General features: G+C 44.8%; 1 protein-coding gene across 3 annotated transcripts in view; it reads left to right on the plus strand.

Moving 5' to 3' along the window:
* The window catches only part of LOC103248666 (tubulin-specific chaperone cofactor E-like protein), a 165,423-nt gene that overhangs the window by 75,412 nt on the left and 70,475 nt on the right, over window positions 1–19,536 (plus strand). For all 3 annotated transcript variants that reach the window (XM_038005084.2, XM_008021233.3, XM_008021232.3), the window contains 6 exons: window positions 1,022–1,086; window positions 4,198–4,331; window positions 7,631–7,918; window positions 11,498–11,635; window positions 11,974–12,139; window positions 17,096–17,508. In XM_038005084.2, the coding sequence (XP_037861012.2) occupies window positions 1,022–1,086; window positions 4,198–4,331; window positions 7,631–7,918; window positions 11,498–11,635; window positions 11,974–12,139; window positions 17,096–17,508 (1,204 nt within the window). The remainder of the gene's footprint in view (window positions 1–1,021; window positions 1,087–4,197; window positions 4,332–7,630; window positions 7,919–11,497; window positions 11,636–11,973; window positions 12,140–17,095; window positions 17,509–19,536) is intronic.

Here is a 19,536-nt window from a genome sequence, read left to right on the forward strand (position 1 = left end):
CTTGACAACTAAAGATTTGCAATAAAACTCTCACAGGATAAATTGCCTTTCCCATGAAAGTTTGGCTGAAGAATTGTGATAACTTCAAATGATAAGAGGAAGGTTTTTCTTTTTAAGAATACTCTCAGGAGGAGACTTCATGGTCTAGCCGTGCACTTTGGTGATATCTAACTTGAGCTTGCATCCGTGTTCTCATTGTAGCTTTGCAGAATGACACAGACAAAACGTGCTCCTAATGGAGGGTAAAGCCACCGTGCAACTGATTGTAAACTAACACAAAAACAAGTTCATCTCTGCTGTGTTCCTTCTTTAATTAACTTGCTGGAATTAATTGGTTGCTTGTGCACTGGATTCTATTTTTATTGTGATTCCAATTCTGGACGGGTTCTTTTTTTATTACTAATGTTTCTATCATTCATTTCACTATGTGAAGTCAGTGAACAGAGTAGACTGGCCCTGACTCTGGTCAATACTTCAGAATGATGGATCGGCTCCCTTCTATGGAGAAGGTGATGGCAAACTCTAAATTCTCCTAGCTGTAGAACACATTGTGCTTTAACCAATGTTTGTTTGATCTTGGTGGAAAGCTGTTGTGAAAATTAGGAAAGCCAGGTCTCACCGGGGTGTGGTTTCTGCTGCAGAGACACAACCCGGGACCCGCATGCATCTTTAGCGTTGGGTCCTAGTTTTCGGTGCTTTATTCGATGCACAGGAGATACCTTTCCTTTACTCATACTGCTCTCACTAATTCTAAATAATTACTTGACAATTAGAACGATCTCATTACACTTCCAGACTGGCTTCTTCTGGGCATCTGTAATTTGTTCGTGAAGTTTTGAACTTAGGAGGACCTGCCAGCATTCAGGGGATTTCAGCCCGACTCAGCACTGTTGATGTTGTCACGTGAATTTGTTCTATGATGGTATTGATGGTCTTGGGATTCGCCACCAAACACACCTGGTGTTCTATTTACTCTGGCAAGCTGGGGATTTTTTTTTTCTTTTTCTTTTTAAAATTCCAGGATGAATTATTCATCATTCCTTAGAATTTGGGTCTCTTTCATCTTCGCACTTGTACGGCACCAAGGTGAGTACTACAGAATTCCGTAAAGCTCTCAGTTAGCATGCTCTTGAATTGATAAAGAGACATGTTTATTAGGAACCATAATTGTAAGGGCAGGTGCACGTGTGTCTACAGACACACGAGAAAAATGTAATTAAATTCTATTATCAAGGGTAAAATTCATTAACTCTAAATGAGGTTTACTTATATTCCCACTTTTTTCTGATTTAACTTCAAATACTATTTGTATATACCAGCTTGCCCTGTGCTAATGGAGTAGATCTTTAAAATAATGCAAAACACTTCCATTAAAAGTAGATAAGATAGGTGTATGTGCACCTCATGTCTGATCACTGATTCCCATTAAGGCATTTAATTTGTGGTGGAGACTTTAAATAATCTACTTATTTTGGCCAAAACCTAGGAAATTACAATAGTATTGATGTCAGTGGCTTGTATATCAGTGACCTTTTGCGTGGCCCCCAAATCTAAAACTTCAAGTTAAATAAGATAATTATTCCCCTCAGTGATTCCTTCTCTTTCTCTGTGTAACATTGCCCTGCGTAAGTGAAAGGCCACATATATTTTCTTCTACTGTTGTTTTGGATTTTAGACAAAGATGGGGTAGTCTACATAGATTTTAACATTTTATGGCTAAAATTCTAAGGCACTTTTCTTTACTTTGAGAGTTTGTCTAGTTCAGGTGGCACGTGAGCACAAGTCTGAGGTGCACGTGTTCAGCCCCTGTGCAGCGCTCATGTTTTTCCAGAGCTGGTGAATTTAAACAGTTAAACCACAGTGTGAGACCCCACGAGAATGAAAGAGGGCCCGTGACTTCAACCTCCTACCCCAGCTCCAAGAAAGAACATTTTATTTGGTGGAAAAAAAAATCCTGGAAACATAGCTATGTTTATTGTGAAATTCTCGGCTTAGGGCAAGCATGAATAGGGATATTCTTTCTTTTAGCAACTCTGATGTTATTGATAGGCCATGCTGCTAACAGTTTTTTATATATATATATATTTTAATAATAATGGCTTCTGAGGTGTTAATTACTGTAGTTTAAACCTATGCCCTTGTATTTAGCACCCTCCTTTTCATTTGACAAGTATTATTTACCATATTAGATATTCTTATTGTTTGTATCCTTCTTAAAATTAAAAATATTTAACTGTCCATTCTTTCCTATTCAAAATCGTGAACTAATTAGGATCACCCGCAAAGAGAAGAATCTTGCAAACTGCCTCACCTTTGCAGCAGAAGAGGAGGTTAGGGTCATTCTCCCTGGCCATGGTTTTCTGTCTCCTCCAAGGGGTATTATGGGTTTTCCATTCCCTAGGCAGATTGGCCAATCAATGCAGCCCAAAATACCAATTAATCTTTCCAAAAAATGATGATGATTCAGTGTGAATTTAAGCCCTCATTCATACTTGGGCACGACTCCTAAAAAGTTCCCCATGAAGGATAAATCCATGCCAGGACACAATTTGTTACTGTTAACTTGAGAAATAAGTACCTATGTATAATACTGTCGTAGCGATTATAAAGATTTTTTTTTAAATTCATACCTTCTAGGAATTTTTAATTTGTTACTATTATGTAAATAGAAATGTTAGAAGACCCCTTTTTACCTGCCGGTTGTAAACTAAATACAGCTCATGGGCCCAGAGCGCCTATGATCTGACACAGTGCCTTCTACAGGCTCAAATTCGGGCGGCTTCTCAGCAACTTCTGGGATTTGGACGATGCATATACACTAATGACCAGATTCGTTTCCCTGCTTTCCTCAGATGTCAGCCCCTGGAAAGAAATTAGCCCTTCGTTGAGGCAGAACTCCTCTTGCTCCCTGCTTCAGAAATGGAGAGCGGGCTCTTGGCCTGGTGCAACAGGCCTGCTTTCTGGCCCCTTTGCACTCTCTTTTACATGAGCTGTTGTCTGTTCACTAAAAGCCTCCCAAAGGAGCAAAGACGGTCTTTGGCCGGTTGCTCCCCAGCCTATTGCTTCCATCAGCACAGAGCAGGGACTTTCCCGGGGAGAAGGCCCGACATGAGAATGGGGGTGTCAGCATCTCATGGCAGCAAGCAGGTACCTCAAGAAGTGTGGCTGATGCCCAGAATGGACTTGCCGCTGCCCCCGAGAATGAGAAATTTAAAAAAAGGGAAAAAGGGAGAAAATGATAGTGTCCTATTGTCTTATATTCATTCAGGGAAGAAAGGACAGAGGCAGAGAAAAGTAACATCCAAAATGTAGATTATTTCACAGATACTATTGGACTTGATCCTCAGTGATGCAGACCCTAGGGAACTTGTCTGATTTCTCCCACAAAACTGAGCCACACCTTGCAACAGTATGGATGGGAAACCTGGGAGCAGCAAGCCGGGGCTGCCAGGAGAGGGGGTAACCCTGTCACGGCGGGGTGCAGTGTGTGTTTGTGTGATAGCTCTCCCGTGACCAGGAGGACCAGTCAGAGCCCTGCAATTCCTCTCCAAAGAGTTCTCAAGGACCCAACCCCCTGACCCCGGAGGATCTTGTGTCTGTCTTTTGTAAAAAGGAGTTGGACAAAGAGCCTCTTGCAGGGCCAGCCCTCAATCAAGGTCATTCATGGGCCAATTACTACAAATCCTCTCCTCCCACTTTTGTCCCAGTTCCCGCTGTTGTTTATTTCCTTCTGGGATCTGGGATTTTCTCCAATTGTGCGGCAAGAGGGAGGGAACTCCTTTCAGGAAAAGACACGATAGTGGAATTCTTGATCTAGAAAGGGAGCTTCAAAACTGTGGCCATGCCAGACCTAGAGGCTGCCTCTCAGTACCCAGAAAGCTCAAGGTTCCAGGGAAATTTCACAAATTTCCAGCCAGTTGTAACCATAGATATCACCAAGATGCATGAAAGTGCAAGAACGTGCACAAAGCGCTTTCTCCTACGGAGAAACATTATCATTCCCGTTCTCCCCTTTCCCAGAGGCAGAAGATACTGCACTGTGTATGGCCTAGGTTTAGGATGAATGAGAAGGCAGTGTGACTTGTGTTCAGCTTGCAAGCCTTACTGAAAGAAACTGACTTCAGTAAGTAGGAGGGATGTAGCTTGCCAAACGGAAGAGGGAGCTGCCATCTATCTAACCATCATCTCTCTTGACAGCTCAGCCCAGGGAGCTCATGTATCCATTTTGGCAGAATGACACCAAAACCCCTAAAGTAGACGATGGAAGCTCATCTGAGATTAAGTTGGCCATCCCAGTTTTCTTCTTTGGTGTTCCTTACCGCACTGTCTATGTAAGTGGAGAAGCAGCCCAGCTGTTGCTCTCTGGCTCTCCCTTTTGTTTGTCATTAAGAAAAGCATTTTAAGTATCCTCTTCCAGAGCTCTGGGAAGGGAGGATTTATTGGCAGCCAAAACGACAAGTTCTGAGATTTCATGAGCTGATAGGTTTTATGATTAAGAAAGTCAAAGGTATATTTAATGGCTAATGTTCATGGTGGAGGAGTATACAGGGTAATAAATTGCTTTTGTGGGTGATTAAACATAGAAGTGAAGCAGAAGCCCCAATGCCATGAACATTATTTCTGCTACTCAATGAGATAAAAAGATACAATGAACCACAGTAGGAGCAATATCATTTTTCTTTCCCTTCTGGGGGTGTGAAAAGTTTAGGCATCTGTTGTTCTTGGGCTTCCTACCAATTCGAAGCCAAGTCTGAACACAGTAGAGGGGTAATCAACTATTATATCAAAGTTGTTTGCAGAATTGGCCACCCTCAATAATCGTCTGTAGATAGGCCAGAGGATCCCATCGCCCAACCCACACTAAGAAATGGTCCCATTTGTGATCAGAGCTCTTCTAGGCACCTATGTTCTCAGGTTCTTGTTTTTGTTTTTTTGGATCATTGGGTTTGCTGCTAGTGAAACGGTTGCACATGAAGAGGAAGACTCAGAGCAACCGAGCCTGCCTTTATTGTTGGCCTTAAAGAACTGGGTGAGGGATTATACCACATCCCTGGAGGAAGAATGCAACCCTAAGCATGTCCACCTCTGGCCATCTCTACCTCTGGGACCTCTCTCTTCCCAACTTTTGATTTATGGCTCCGGGATGATTCCCGCTAGAAAAGAGTTCCCTGTTCCATTACCTAACTGGTGGTCCCTGAACCTGCAGAGGCAGGGTTGCACAGGCACTCTTTAGCAATGTCATTTCTTGGGCCCCACCTCACTCTTACTGAGTCAGAAACTCTGGGAGGAGGAGCCAGTAATCTGTGTTTTAATGAGTCCTCCAAGTGGTTCTGATGCCCACAAAAGTTTGAGAACCACTGATCTCAACCATAGGATATAATCAAGACACATGTGAGTCATCACCAGCTTCCTCTGCCAGTCTGTGTGTTTTAATTACACCTATTGTTCCCTAGCAAACACTTCACTCTGACATCCTGAAACGCCTTTTATTCTCTACTCACGACAGGGCCTCCCTAGTCTGCAATAGCTGGTTTTAAGTTTTGGGATGTGTTGACCTGATTTTGGCAATAAGGGAGTGAGGACTTCCGTATTGGAAGCCCAGTTAAGCTAGTTTTACTTCTCTATTGCACTGTGTGATAAGGAGTCTGAAGAATTTTTTCTTGCCCTTGCCACAGGAGGGTCCTTAACCTGAGGCAGACTTACTTGAGGATACATTGTTCCTTACATTTCCAACACTTTGAGTAGTGCAGTTTTCTTCAAGCCTCTAGGATGTTCCCTATTACTGGAAGACAACAGACTCTTAATGTCTCTTCCAAACCCAAAGCCTTACTTCCAAACATGTAGACCTACCCTTGGCCCAGGCCTTGATAACTTGCCTCTGGGATCTGGGCCACTGTTAATGTCCATAATGTTACTGGTTAACAGGAAATTAACATATGATTGGAGTGTATAGGAAAATTATCTCCAGGTTTTCTATATCCAATCATTGCAGTTTCACTACAGGCACCTCTGCTGCTGAAGCCATGTAAGCCACGGAGTTAAATCAGTTTATCTACCAACATACAGAGCTAAAGATTCAGGCAGAGGTTGAATTGTTTACAGGTCCCTTGTAAACTGAGGGTGTATCTTGGCTTGTGATTTCCAGTAAGGTTTCCTATTTAATTGGTTTACTAAGCCATTTACAGATCATGAAGAAATCATCATAAGATAGTCATTTATATAAACAACATAGTCATGCCTCAATTTTTATGCAGCGATTGTACTAAGACAGTATCACACCACACGAGCTGGAATGGAACTGGGCATCTGTAGGTCTTAACCTTGTCCTTGCTCTGAGCACAGGAGTGGTTGTGACATCAGTGGAGGTCTTTTAAATGTCTCACCCACAGCAGAATATTGTTCGTCGGAGACTGGAGTTGGACGGAGTGTTTGATTTCTCTTTCTCTGACACTCCTCTTTCATCATAAAATAGGAAGCAAGGCCTAACATAGAGCACCTCAATTTTCAAATTTCACTTTACTTCCATGCTTATTTCTTTTTCCTGCTTATTTTGTATTAGTGACCCTGAATCTATCTTTAGTAACCGTGTTACTCCCTGTCTGGCCCAGCACACACACACACGCCACCCCCAGTATACATACACACACACACTCCCAGTACACACACATACACATCCAAATATACATACACACACACCACCCTCAGTACACACACACGTACACACCCTCCCTAGTATACACACACACACACACCATGCCCAGTACACACATATACATCCCACCTCAGTAAGCACACACAACCCACTCCCAGTATATACATATATACACACCCACTCCAGTATGCACACACTGTCCACCCCAGTACACACACACACACTCCAATATACACACACATACACATCACCCCCAGTACACACATATATGTCCCACCTCAGTAAGCACACATGCACACCACCCCCAGTACACACACACACACACACCCCAACCTAGTATACATACGCCCCACCCCAGTACACAAACACACACATACACATCCTAGTATACACACACACCCCATCCCCAGTACACACACACACACTCCCCACCCCAGAATACACACACAAAGCCCACTCCAGTACACACACATGCTCCAGTATTCACACACACCTCACCCCAATACACACACACCCCCACTCCAGTGCACACACTCTTACACACCTCACCACAGTACACACACACACACCCATCCCCAGAACACACACACCCATACACCTCATCCCAGTACACACACACCCTGCAGTACACACACATGCACATCTCACCTGCAGTACACACGTACGCACATGCACAAGCACAACTCAGGAGCATTTGATAAGTATAATAGAGATAGGATAGGGAACATGAAAATGAGACTGATTATTAATCAGAAATGAAGCTAGTTACAAATCGAATGTGAAAGAAAACGAATGAGTTTGTCTGGAAGTAAACGAACCTCTTAGTTTAAGCAATGGAAGCCGGCATTTGGGGGTTCTAATTCAGTAGTTTAAAAGTTGTTTTCATTCATACAATTAGGCGAATGTCTGTCTTGGTCTGTGACTCTGAAGTTGTTATGGTTTCAGATCCACTGTGCAAAACCTCTCTTATTTTCATAGGTCAATAACAACGGAGTTGTTTCCTTCAACGTGCTAGTGAGCCAGTTCACGCCGGAATCCTTTCCCCTGACGGATGGGAGGGCCTTCATCGCCCCATTTTGGGCAGATGTGCACAATGGAATTCGAGGCGAGATCTATTACAGAGAGACCATGGACCCTGTCATCTTGAAAAGAGCCACCAAGGACATCAGGAAGTACTTCAAAGACATGGCAACCTTCTCTGCCACTTGGGTTTTCATTGTGACGTGGGAGGAAGTCACGTTTTATGGAGGCAGCAGCACCACACCTGTAATAATTCAAATTTTCCGCTTTCCACTTCATAACCTGACATCTAATTCTTGTCCATCTTCGCTACCGTGAAGGAGTCTAATTATTAGAGCTAAGGAGTGTCAGTTCCCTTGAGTTAAACTAATGAGTCTTGCTACCCACTTTGCAGGAAACAGAGGGAACTATCACAGCTAACCAGCCCAGTCAGCTGTAATATTTCCGAAGATATGTCACCCTATCACAAATCATTACTAATGCCTAAAAAAACCCTCAAGAACTTTCCCGCTGTAAGTGACATTCCTATTTTGCAGGAGAGTGATTGAGGTACGGAGACCCATTCCAGGCCACATGCTTAGGAGCCCATCTAGGGACCCAAAGGTCCTTTTCTCTTGCCAGAGGTACAAATGCCTCCCTCCATCCCTAATTTCCTCCCTCTTTCCCCAGTAAAATATGGTTGGAAGAGAAAAATAGCGTCCCAAGTTTGGGCCCAAATGAACTGGCTCATTATGTTGTGACATTTTTTTTTTTTTATTGTGACCAGGGCTGAAATTATTCATATTTGATGTTAATTAGAGTGGGCAGTGAAAGTGTTTCATGAATAAAATTTCAACATCTGCTCTGAAATCCCAAATGAGCAGTCAAATAAAAGTCAAATAAGAAAGATTATCACTGGCATTATCGCAGAGATAATCAACTTTCTACATAAAGGGACAGAATGCAGTTTTCACAAAAGCCTGCAGCTTGTTTGGGTGACTTTGCCAGTGGAGAGTTTTGAAGTAGTAGACACATCTTCAACTGTATAATTTCTAGTAAGCAAAGACAACTCAAAAAATCTGCCCTCCACTTACTTAGGATTATTTCCAATTCCATCTGTTTTCCAGTTTCCTTGGCAATGAGTCAGTTGTTTAGGGGTGGAACAAAAACGACTGAGCGAGAGAGAGGTGAAAAAGTGCTGGGTTTGCAGTTCACAGCTGCGACACCACGAACACATTATGTTTTAGCACCTTCTAGCCAGAGCATCAAGAAGCACTTTATCGTTAAGAGGTTCTGTAGAACAGAAAGACACAAGTTTAAACAGCGGATGCATTGGCTAGAAATAACCTCTAAAGAAGCATACATTTCCCTCTGTCACGTTGTGGATCGCTAACGAGTCCTCGGGTGATGTTTTATATCCTTTAAGCCTCATATCTTACAGCGTTAGAATGCGGGATGCCAGCAGTCGATAAATTTTAGTGGCATGGGGTGGAGGGAAGAAATGCCCATCAAATGCTGACCACCAGTTTTTCAAAAAAACTTCCATTGGCAATAAAAATGGCAAGATAATTTAGATACTTTCTGGCTTGTACTTTGGAGTAAATTTCTGAACTAGGTGAGAACTCTTTCTATGAGGATGAATGAGGTAACCTCTAAGTGCTTTGAGCTCCTTGGAGAAAAAAAGATGGTGTACTTCTCTGGAGCTGCGAAAGTGTCCATCCATCACCATCTTTGAAATTGGCCCCACCTCTTTCATCCTGTTATTCCATGTTTCCCCTTCCGTATAGAAACACATATCACAGGCCAGCTAAACACTGGGCTTGAGAGGTCTTTTACAGGCAAAAATTCTCATGTGAGGCCAACAGAAGGGAAGGAAACGGGACGTGTTTACTTCGAGGAAGGAAAACTAGTATTTACTGAGGGCTTACTATGTGTCTGGTGCTGAAGGCTACTTTTGCATATCATTTAACCCTCCCCAAAATGTTCCCGGACGAGTACTGTCTCCAATTTCAAGGGAAGGCAACAGGTCCAGAGAGGCCAAGTATCTCCTTCAAGTGGCAAGAAAAAGGATAGGATTCATATCTCCTAGGAGACACAGCAGGGGTTCAAACCAAAGTTCTCCAACTCCAAATCCCAGACTCTTCTTTCTTCAGCTGCCTCCTCCGGGTATGGCTGAAGTCCTCAGAAGCAAAAAAGGTTTTTTATCCAGAAGAGTCTTCGAATGAATGTGGAAGAATTCTGTAGTGTAGGAATGTGTGAGAGTGAGCCACGGTGTGTGCTGGTGGCCGTCAGCCTCTGGGGTGTCACTGGGATGGCTGGTTGGTTTAGAGGTGACTTCAGGGGTTGGAAATGGATTGCTCTTGAGACCTGCTTGGACCAGATATTTCCAGCTTCGTTGTGGGAGAAGGAATTCCCTTCTGAAGGAGAATCCTGGTCTAAAGGAGGCTCTAGCTTTAGTCCTTGTGTGACCTTGACTTCGCACCTGTCCCTTGAAAAAGAGCCTGCTGGTGACCTTACAGCAATCTTGAACCTACTGCTCACTCATCTCTGTGTCCCACTTTCCTCTTCTGTCGAATGGGGCCAGAGACTGAAGGCATATACCTGAGCAAGTCTATCACAAACGCCATCAGCTGTGGCCAGCACAGAGCGTGGGAAGAAAAGTTCTTTACAAAAAGGGCTCTTCTTACTCGTAGCTTGCCTCCCTTTCTGGGATCATCTAGAATGGGGAGATTTGGGGCTTCCAAGATCCTCTACCCCAGTTTGATTACACAGGATAAGGATTTGTGTCTTCCTCTGCATCGGACAGACTGTTAACCAGGACACTGTCAGGCAGCAGGGAAAAGTGCTAGGTTTGAATAGAAAAAGGTCAAAAGCAGCCTCTCCTTTTAACTCTATTTCTATTAAATTTTTTGAAAACATGTGACAAGGGGTAAGGATTAGCAAGTGGAAAATATAAAGGACAGGGTTTGCTACAGCTTATTTCTGAAAACCGTTTACAGGTTTCATATGAATTTAAATAACATCTCTATCCTAAAAAGTTTAAAATGAAGACAGCATGGAATGGCAGTGCTCTGAGAGATGGACTGGGAATCTGGCGCAAATCCCGTTTTCTGTTGCTGGGTCACTGTGAAATTTCCAGTAACTCATTTCCCAGAGTGCCTAGTTTTCTTAGCTATAAGATATGCGTGGGCCAATACGATCTTAGCATTGGTCTGGGGTACAGATGAATGTTGACGATTTTGCAGAAATAAAGTGATGCACAAATGCTCAATTAGAGGAGTAATTTCTCTCCACAAAGTGCTTTTTAAAAATCACTTTCTCACTTTGATTTTTAAAAAGGGAGACATCTCATCAAGATTAATGTTGTTTTCCGGGAAGGGAGAGAGCACAATCCACATGGCCACTTTAATCACAGGGACTGGTATCTGCTCCCTCTTCCAACCCACTCTGCAAGGGGAATGGGTGCTTTCATCCTGGTCCCCGGCCGAGTGTCTTTCCTGTAGTTTATTCTCATGCTGCCATCTATAGGTGCTTTCACATTATCACACGCTTAGCCGGGCCTCTGAATTTTCTGTCTGGTAGAAGTCAGAGATGTAAGCGGACGCTGAGTCAGACTCTGGGTTTATCTCAGGCAATTTCTCTTTTAGATGCACAATCCCACATGTCTTGCTTTTCCCACTGGAGGTGAGAACAAATTCAGAGAGGAGTCAGAGCTGGAGGGCCTGGCTGCAGAGCAGCTCTGAGCTGCCTGTGGGTGGGGAGGGCGCAGGGTGAGGGGAGGACCTCCCTGGGGCCAGGACCTCCTGGGGAGTGCAAGTCATGAGACTGCGCATTCCCATCCTGTAGGTGAACACCTTCCAGGCCGTCCTGGTGTCTGATGGCTCCTACACATTCACCCTCTTCAATTATTACGAGATCAACTGGACCACGGGGACGGCTAGTGGCGGTGACCCCCTGACGGGTCTTGGTGGAGTGATGGCACAGGTAGGTGACTCTCCACTTCATCCCACGCATGTTTCCATTGCTGCACTCTCTGCTTCTGTGGCTCAGCATTCTGGAGGGAATCCTGGCTTTTAACTAGAAATGCACGTCTGATCTCGCAGGTGAACTATGAGGCTAGTCCTGCCCATGTTTGGCACCCTGATTCGGCTATGAAATGAACTAGGCAGTCCTTTCTCACCTGGAATGCTGGCCCTAATGACTCCAGGGAAAGAGGGCTCTTGATTTTAGAGGTGCTGGATTCTAAAAATAAGACAGTAGGGCCAGTTAACCCATGGGGGATTTTTGTACTAAAAAAATCTCTTCTTCCTTTTGTGCTGCAGGCAGGATTTAATGGTGGAAACCTCACCAATTTCTTCAGCCTCCCGGGGTCAAGAACCCCCGAGATCGTGAATATCCAGGAGACCACAAACGTCAATGTTCCAGGCCGCTGGGCATTTAAAGTTGACGGAAAGGAAATTGACCCAGCCAATGGCTGCACCTCCAGGGGTAAAGCTTTTCCTCTGTCTATGGCAAGGCAGGGTTTGTTTAGGGTAGACTGACAGGCAGTTAAGCCATGGGGGCGGACTCATTCCCAAAGCCTTACTCTTTTGACATCTCTCAGCTGGGTAATGGAGATCAAGGTAATTTTAGCATGCACATTCATCACATCAGGAGCTAAAACCCTGCATTCGCTACCTCGCGGCTTTGGAAGTCCTTTTCTGGGATGTGCACACAGCTCTCAGTTCTGAACAGCTCCAAAATGGACCAGGATCTTGAGTGATTTCTCAGCCAGAGGGACAGAAGGGAACCCTCCTGTTTAACATTATTTTCGTTGTTGTTGTTGCCATTTCCTCCCCCTGCCCTTTACGTTTTTCTTCTCATCCTTATTCTCACTCTGCCATCTGCACTTTGTAGATCCACAGGAGTGGGTGCAGTTGGAGTATTGCCAAGTTCCTATGAGGGTAAATCAGCACTTCCTAGAATGATTAGAAAAAAAAGAAACAAAAAGTAGTGTAAGTCTTTACGGTAACTTCTCCTAAAATCTTCCCAGCATCAGCAAAACGTGCAGGAATTCGAGGAAAATCAAAGCTGACTTTAGGTCTCTGTGAACAAGCTGTAGTTGAACCTGGATGGATGTCCTTCACATTGGGTACCCAAAGTTTGGAGCCTTTTCTGAACTATCGAACCCCTTTAGATGTACAAACTCACCGTGCACTTTCAGAGAAACATCCTGGTTTATGAATTCCTGCTTTTATGTGTCCAAAAATATTTAGAAAACAGAATTTTTGATAATATTTCTACTTCCAGGAGTAGAAGCTATAGAAATTAGAAGCAGGAAATAATGCCTCTGTTCATTAGTCCATCCACCCACCCATCCATCCATCTACCCACCCACCCATCCATCCATCTACCCACCCACCCATCCACCCACCCATCCATCCATCTACCCACCCACCCATCCACCCACCCATCCATCCATCTACCCACCCACCCATTCACCCACCCATCCATTTATCCATCCACCCATTCACCCATTCATCCACCTACCCACCCACCCACCCATTCATCCATCCACCCATTCACCCACCCATCCATCCACCTACCCACCCACCCATTCACCCACCCACCCATTCATCCACCCACCCATCCACCCACCCATCCATCCATCTACCCACCCACCCATCCACCCACCCATCCATCCATCTACCCACCCACCCATCCACCCACCCATCCATCCATCTACCCACCCGCACATCCACCCACCCATCCATCCATCTACCCACCCGCACATCCACCCACCCATCCATCCATCTACCCACCCGCACATCCACCCACCCATCCATCCATCTACCCACCCACCCATCCACCCACCCATCCATCCATCTACCCACTCACCCATTCACCCACCCATCCATTTATCCATCCACCCATTCACCCACTCATCAACCTACCCACCCACCCACCCATTCATCCATCCACCCATTAACCCACCCATCCATCCACCTACCCACCCACCCATTCACCCACCCATCCATTTATCCATCCACCCATTCACCCACTCATCCACCTATCCATCCATCCATTCATCCATCCACACATTCACCCACCCATCCATCCACCTACCCACCTACCCACTCATTCACCCACCCATCCATTCACCCACCCATCCATATATCCATCCACCTACCCACCCACCCATCCATCCACCTACCCACCCACCCATCCATCCACCTACCCACCCACCCACTCATTCACCCACCCACCCATTCACCCACCCATCCATCCACCTATCCACCCACCCATCCACCCACCCATCCATCCATCTACCCACCCTCCCATTCACCCATCCATCCATTCATCCATCCACCCATTCACCCACCCATCCATCCACCTACCCACCCATCCACCTACTTACCCATCCATCAAGTCATCCAGCCATTCAGCAAGCCATTGCATCTTTCTGAAAAACATTTTAAGAGCTCCATTGAAATGCCAGCCACTCTGTGAGGTGCTAGAGATAAAGCTGCTGTAGCTGCCCATGACATTACTATGGTAGAGGAGACAGAGCCATGGGAACAATGATGGCACAGCATAAGACATATTATGATAGACACGTGTGTAGGGTACTGTGGAAACACAGAGGAAGACCATGGGAAAAGTGTTTCCAGACCTCTAAGGAAGTTTTGGATAGGAATGAGGAGGTGCCCTTACCCCCTCAGATAGAAGCTTGGACTGCTGCTTGTCTTGGCAGCCCTGGGAGGTCTCGGGGTTCTTTCTTGGCTCAGCTTCAATTTGTTGTTGTTGTTGTTGTTGTTGTTTGTTTAGGAGACAGCGTCTCTCTCTGTCACCCAGGCTGGCTAGAGAACAGTGTCATGATCATAGCTCACTGTAACTTTGAACTCCAAACTCCTGGGCTCAAGTGATCCTCCCACCTCAGTCTCCTGAGTAGCTGGGACTGCAGGAACCACCACCATGCTTAGCTAATTTTTTATTTTTTGTAGAGACAGGGTCTCAGCATGTTGCCCAGGCTGGTCTTGAACTCCTGGCCTCAAGCCATCATCCCATCTCAGCCTTCCAAAGCACTGGGATTAAAGGTGTGAGCCACTGCACCTGGGCTCAATGTGTTTAATATACAGAAAAGCCACATTCACATGGTCTGACACACCTGTGCCCTCTGCCCCATTCTCTGTGCTGTAATTAGTGCCTCTGCTCTAAGGTAGGTCATGTGTGAAGATGGCCTGCCTGGGCTCTTGCCTCTGTGGACTCTGTAAAATCCCCCATGTTCAAAATAACAAATAAATGTTTTGCAGCTAAGCTGGTATTAACTGGATAGGAAATAATCTAGTTCCAGAGCTCATTAGGATTTGAGATTGTACCCTCCTCCCCTACAGAGTATAAATACAGCATCTCTTAAGGTCTGTGAGAGATAGCAACTCAATACCACATTCTCTCCCTCCCTTGTACAGCCTGGACCAGGGGCCTGAGAAGTTGCAGACTCTTACCCAAATACCTCTTCCCCTTGTCCAGGCATCACAGAGATGACTGACTATGGCCATACAACATGAGTGCCCAGTGACAGCCTCTTACCTGAGTCCTGGGAATGAAATGCTGTGATAACAGAAAACATTGGCTTGCAGAGCTGTGGAATTGGTCAGATGCCAGCTGTGTACACAGTCTCCACTTTGACTTCATTCTTTTCCTCCTGAGTTATAGGTTTGGGTTTCATATCCAGGATGAATTCAATATCCTTATATAGACTGCTATGCATTTTTATGTGCCTCTGGGCATCTATCAATCTAATGAGATTGGGATTTGGCCTGGGGTATACAGGGGAAGTGTTCCATAGAGCTGGTTTATTATATCATCATTCCACAAACAAAATTATCTCAAAGACTCTACCTTTTGGTCCAAACCCCCTCTATTCAAAGGCATTTTCCTCTCATTTATTGAAAGCCTGAAAAAGCAGGGCCTGGAAATGATGCTGACTGGAGGCTGTCACAATACATACAGCCCTTAACTAGTGCCAAGGAGTGCTGAGGATTGAGGACCTGTTTTCAGGGCTGATGCACATGACCTATTGGGAATGTGACTAAATCTATTCTCTCATTTTTCAACCCTATTCTCAACAGGTATAAAATAGAATTGCCTGTTGAAACATCATTGTTCCTGTTGGGCAGATAGAGCCAAGACTGTTACCGATGCACCCGCACCCCCGACTTGGGTTAACCTTGCAGCCCTGTGCTATTCACTCGATAGTCAGTTTTATACAAACTCGAGATGTTATTTACATTTCTTAATGCTGTGTCTTTGATACTTGCCTTTTCAGACATTCTTATTTTACAAGTGCTTCTACTTCTATCAACCTGTGTCAACTTTTTTTATAGCATCACTGTTCCCTGTGAGACAAGGATGAGAAATAGCAGTATCCGCATTTTACAGGTTAGGAAAACAGATAGGTGGAAGTTGAGTGAGTAGTCTTGGAAATTGATTGCAGATTTGTGACTGCTGCTCAGTTCTCTTGACCCCAACCCCCCAGCAAGGACTAGATCACAGCCCCCAGCCCAGAAATGTTTCTATTTCAATTAAAGGTTGATGTTAGCAACCAGAAAATTTCAAAGTTTTTTGGTGGGGAGGTCATTTATTTATGGAAATGATTTTAAAGACCACACTTCTACCAAAGACAAAATTTTTTTAAATTATCACATCCCTTCAAACCATTCCCCTCCCCTTTCCTCATTCTCTTCCTGACCTAGAATTTGTCAAGAAGGTCTGTCCAGTGCATAGACACAGAGGAGTCCTGGACTTGGACCGGGCCCTAGAGTGGGAAAGAAGACAATTTGTGTAGGTGTAAATCTTGCCTAAGCAGCATCTGCAGGATTCATGAGCCTTTAAACGTGCCAAGAAAGTGGTCAGCGCTTTCCAGAATCTTCCCAGGGAGCTTGGGATTTATACTCATACATCTGACTCCTGATTAGTGCTATTGACCTTTTCCGGCACATACTGGGCCCCCAACAAATGTCTGTTAAATGAATGAACAAATTAGCAAACAAACAATGAGTGTTGCTGAGTAACCTGGGTAAACTGGCTCTTCCTTCGGAAGAAAAGGCAGGAAATGACTTCCAAGTGTCATACCCTTTTCCATGGATTAATGATAATGTGGTTTTCCTTGAATGTGAGTTTGCTCACCAGCCATGGAGATAATAATACCAAGAGCTTAGACTGGATTCAGACAGACTCCGCTTGGAATCCTGGCTTTACCACGGAGTTGCTGAGTGATCCTGGATGAATTACTCAACTTCTCTTAAGCCTCAGTTTCCTCATTTGTCAAATGAGGGCGACCATACCTCCCTAACAGGTTCTTACATGGATTAAATGGTATGATGGAAGTAAAGCATTTAGCCCAATGCCACCACACAGGGTAAATGCTCAGTAAATGTTGGCTCTAATGTCATTATTCCCCAGGACAGTTCCTTCGGCGAGGGGAGGTGTTTTGGGACGACTTGAACTGCACCATCAAGTGCCGCTGTCTGGATTTCAACAATGAGATCTACTGCCAGGAGGCTTCTTGTAGCCCCTACGAGGTGTGCGAACCCAAAGGCAAATTCTTCTACTGCAGCGCTATGGAAACCAGCACGTGCGTGGTGTTTGGGGAGCCACACTACCACACTTTTGACGGCTTCCTCTTCCACTTCCAAGGCTCCTGTGCCTACTTGCTGGCCCGACAGTGTTTGCAGACTTCCAGCCTCCCTTTCTTCAGTGTGGAGGCCAAGAACGAACACCGCGGGGGTTCAGCCGTCTCCTGGGTGAAGGAGCTCTCAGTGGAGGTGAATGGCTACAAGATTCTCATCCCCAAAGGAAGCTATGGAAAAGTCAAGGTGAGACCCTCTCTGTCCTTCACGGGGAAATGGAGAAGCTGGAGATTCTTCAGCCTAGGGAAGACTTCCCCAGATCTACTGGTTCTGCTGTTTGTCTCTCTACAGTGCCAAAGAGATGCACAGCTCTCCCTGCCTTGCAAATAGCTTGTAAAATACTTTACTGGGCCAAATTTTATGTGTACAAGAGCTATCCTAAGCTCTCTCCTCAACATGTCTATCTGCTTTTAAACTTAGAGTACATTTATATTCCTAGTTCCCTCATAAACACTGGTAGACACACACACACACACACACACACACACACACACACACACACACACACACACATATGCACAGCTCAGAAAAACTGGAAAGAGATAAGTTTCCCATGGTCCTGGCTTGCAATAATTGTAGCCACATAGTCATGCCCTGTGGATGGTGCAAACGCAGTACAAACCCCCAATTCACTACAGCCTTTGATTAACAATCCTTACCCCACCTCAGCCCCAATTCTGTTTGCTCAAGAGCTGCTGCTTCATTTTCAGAGAAACCTCCAAATCAATTGATGTCTCTAGAGACACTACCTGTGCAGGCACCTGGATTGGCTTTGGTGACTTCCTTAGTGAGGCTTGGCTGGGAAAGTCCCATGAAAGCTCTGCCCAGACACTCCTTGAATAGAGTCCCCAACTCCCACCTAGAATAACAGAGAAGAACATGGGTCTCTGCTGGCCAGTTTAGCATGTGCAAATAATTCCTGTCACTGTCCACCTGGATTTCAAGCAGGGACATCAACAAAAAAGAGAAAGCAAAAAGCTACTAGCAATTACTCAATTTGTGCAGGCCCCAATTTTCATAATGTTAATCAAGACCTTGTTGCAGCTGTGTATTTATCCAAGCTGTAATAACCAAGACCACAAGGGGTTGATTGCTGCAACCCTGTGCAATCCTTAATCCCCAGGCATGGAGGTCATTACAGAGATTACAAACCAGAACTGATGCCAATGCAGGGATTTCTTTCATTTTTTGAAAAATGTGTTGTAGTTTTAATTGATGTAGCATGTCCAACAAAAGGCAGGGCCAGGGAACTAATTCCACTCTTGCTGGCTCTGCCTTTCCCAGGTCTGTGCAGTTTATCAGTCTCATAATGAGGAAAGTGAGCTATTACTGTGGTTGAAATGCCAGTGTGCTTGCTATTTGGTTAGTCTCTCTAGGGACAACTCTGTATATCAAATCAAGGCTAAGGGTTCAGATACAGAAGTTTGGAGATTTTCCCTTTTAAATTTATATTGTGCTGTTGAGCACTATACTTATCCTTGTAGATAGATGCTGGCATTTCAAGCTAGAAAAATTTTTCACTAGCTTCCCTCTACTTTCCTGTATTTGGGGATGATGTGTATGATACCAGTAGTTGAAAAATAAAGCTTCATGCTTTATTCCTATTTTGTATTTTGATTAAAATTCTTTTTCATTCTCAGTCAGATTTTTTTTTTAGAAGGAAAGGGACACCGTCATTTCTTTCAGGCCCAGCAGCTCTGCTAATTTGGTGTGGCTCTGTTCCATCGTCCAAGCATAGGGCACAGATTCCTCAATTTTCTGTAGCGACAGGGAGATGTGGATGTGAATGTAAATGTTTCAGAAAGAAAAGGTTATGTGACTCCAACTGCAAGCTAACAATGGCTTCCTTTTCCTTTTGCCAAATGGTTTCCAAGCGTCTCTGAATACACCTGCCTTGCTGGGGAGAGTGGCTTGGTGGATGGCAGAGCCCTGACCCAGGGTCATATGGGGACAGGCAGGGAGAGGGCTGGGAAGCAGGACGGAGCCTGAGATGCCGGGAGGCAGCTGACTTCTTCAGCCACGCTGTGCCAGGCTAGAAATGGCCACTAAGATCTGTTCTTCCAAAACACAGACCCCCCTTCCTCTAGCACTGTCTTCATACGCTAGGATTAGGAGCTGAGTTCTGTACATGGATTTTCCCCCATTGAACTGTTCTCAAATAACAAAATAAACAGTTTAGGATTAGATATACCAGTGGGACCAAAGAAAGCCAGC

Source organism: Chlorocebus sabaeus, chromosome 1 (assembly GCF_047675955.1).
Source record: "Chlorocebus sabaeus isolate Y175 chromosome 1, mChlSab1.0.hap1, whole genome shotgun sequence".
Taxonomy (NCBI): Eukaryota; Metazoa; Chordata; class Mammalia; order Primates; family Cercopithecidae; genus Chlorocebus; species Chlorocebus sabaeus.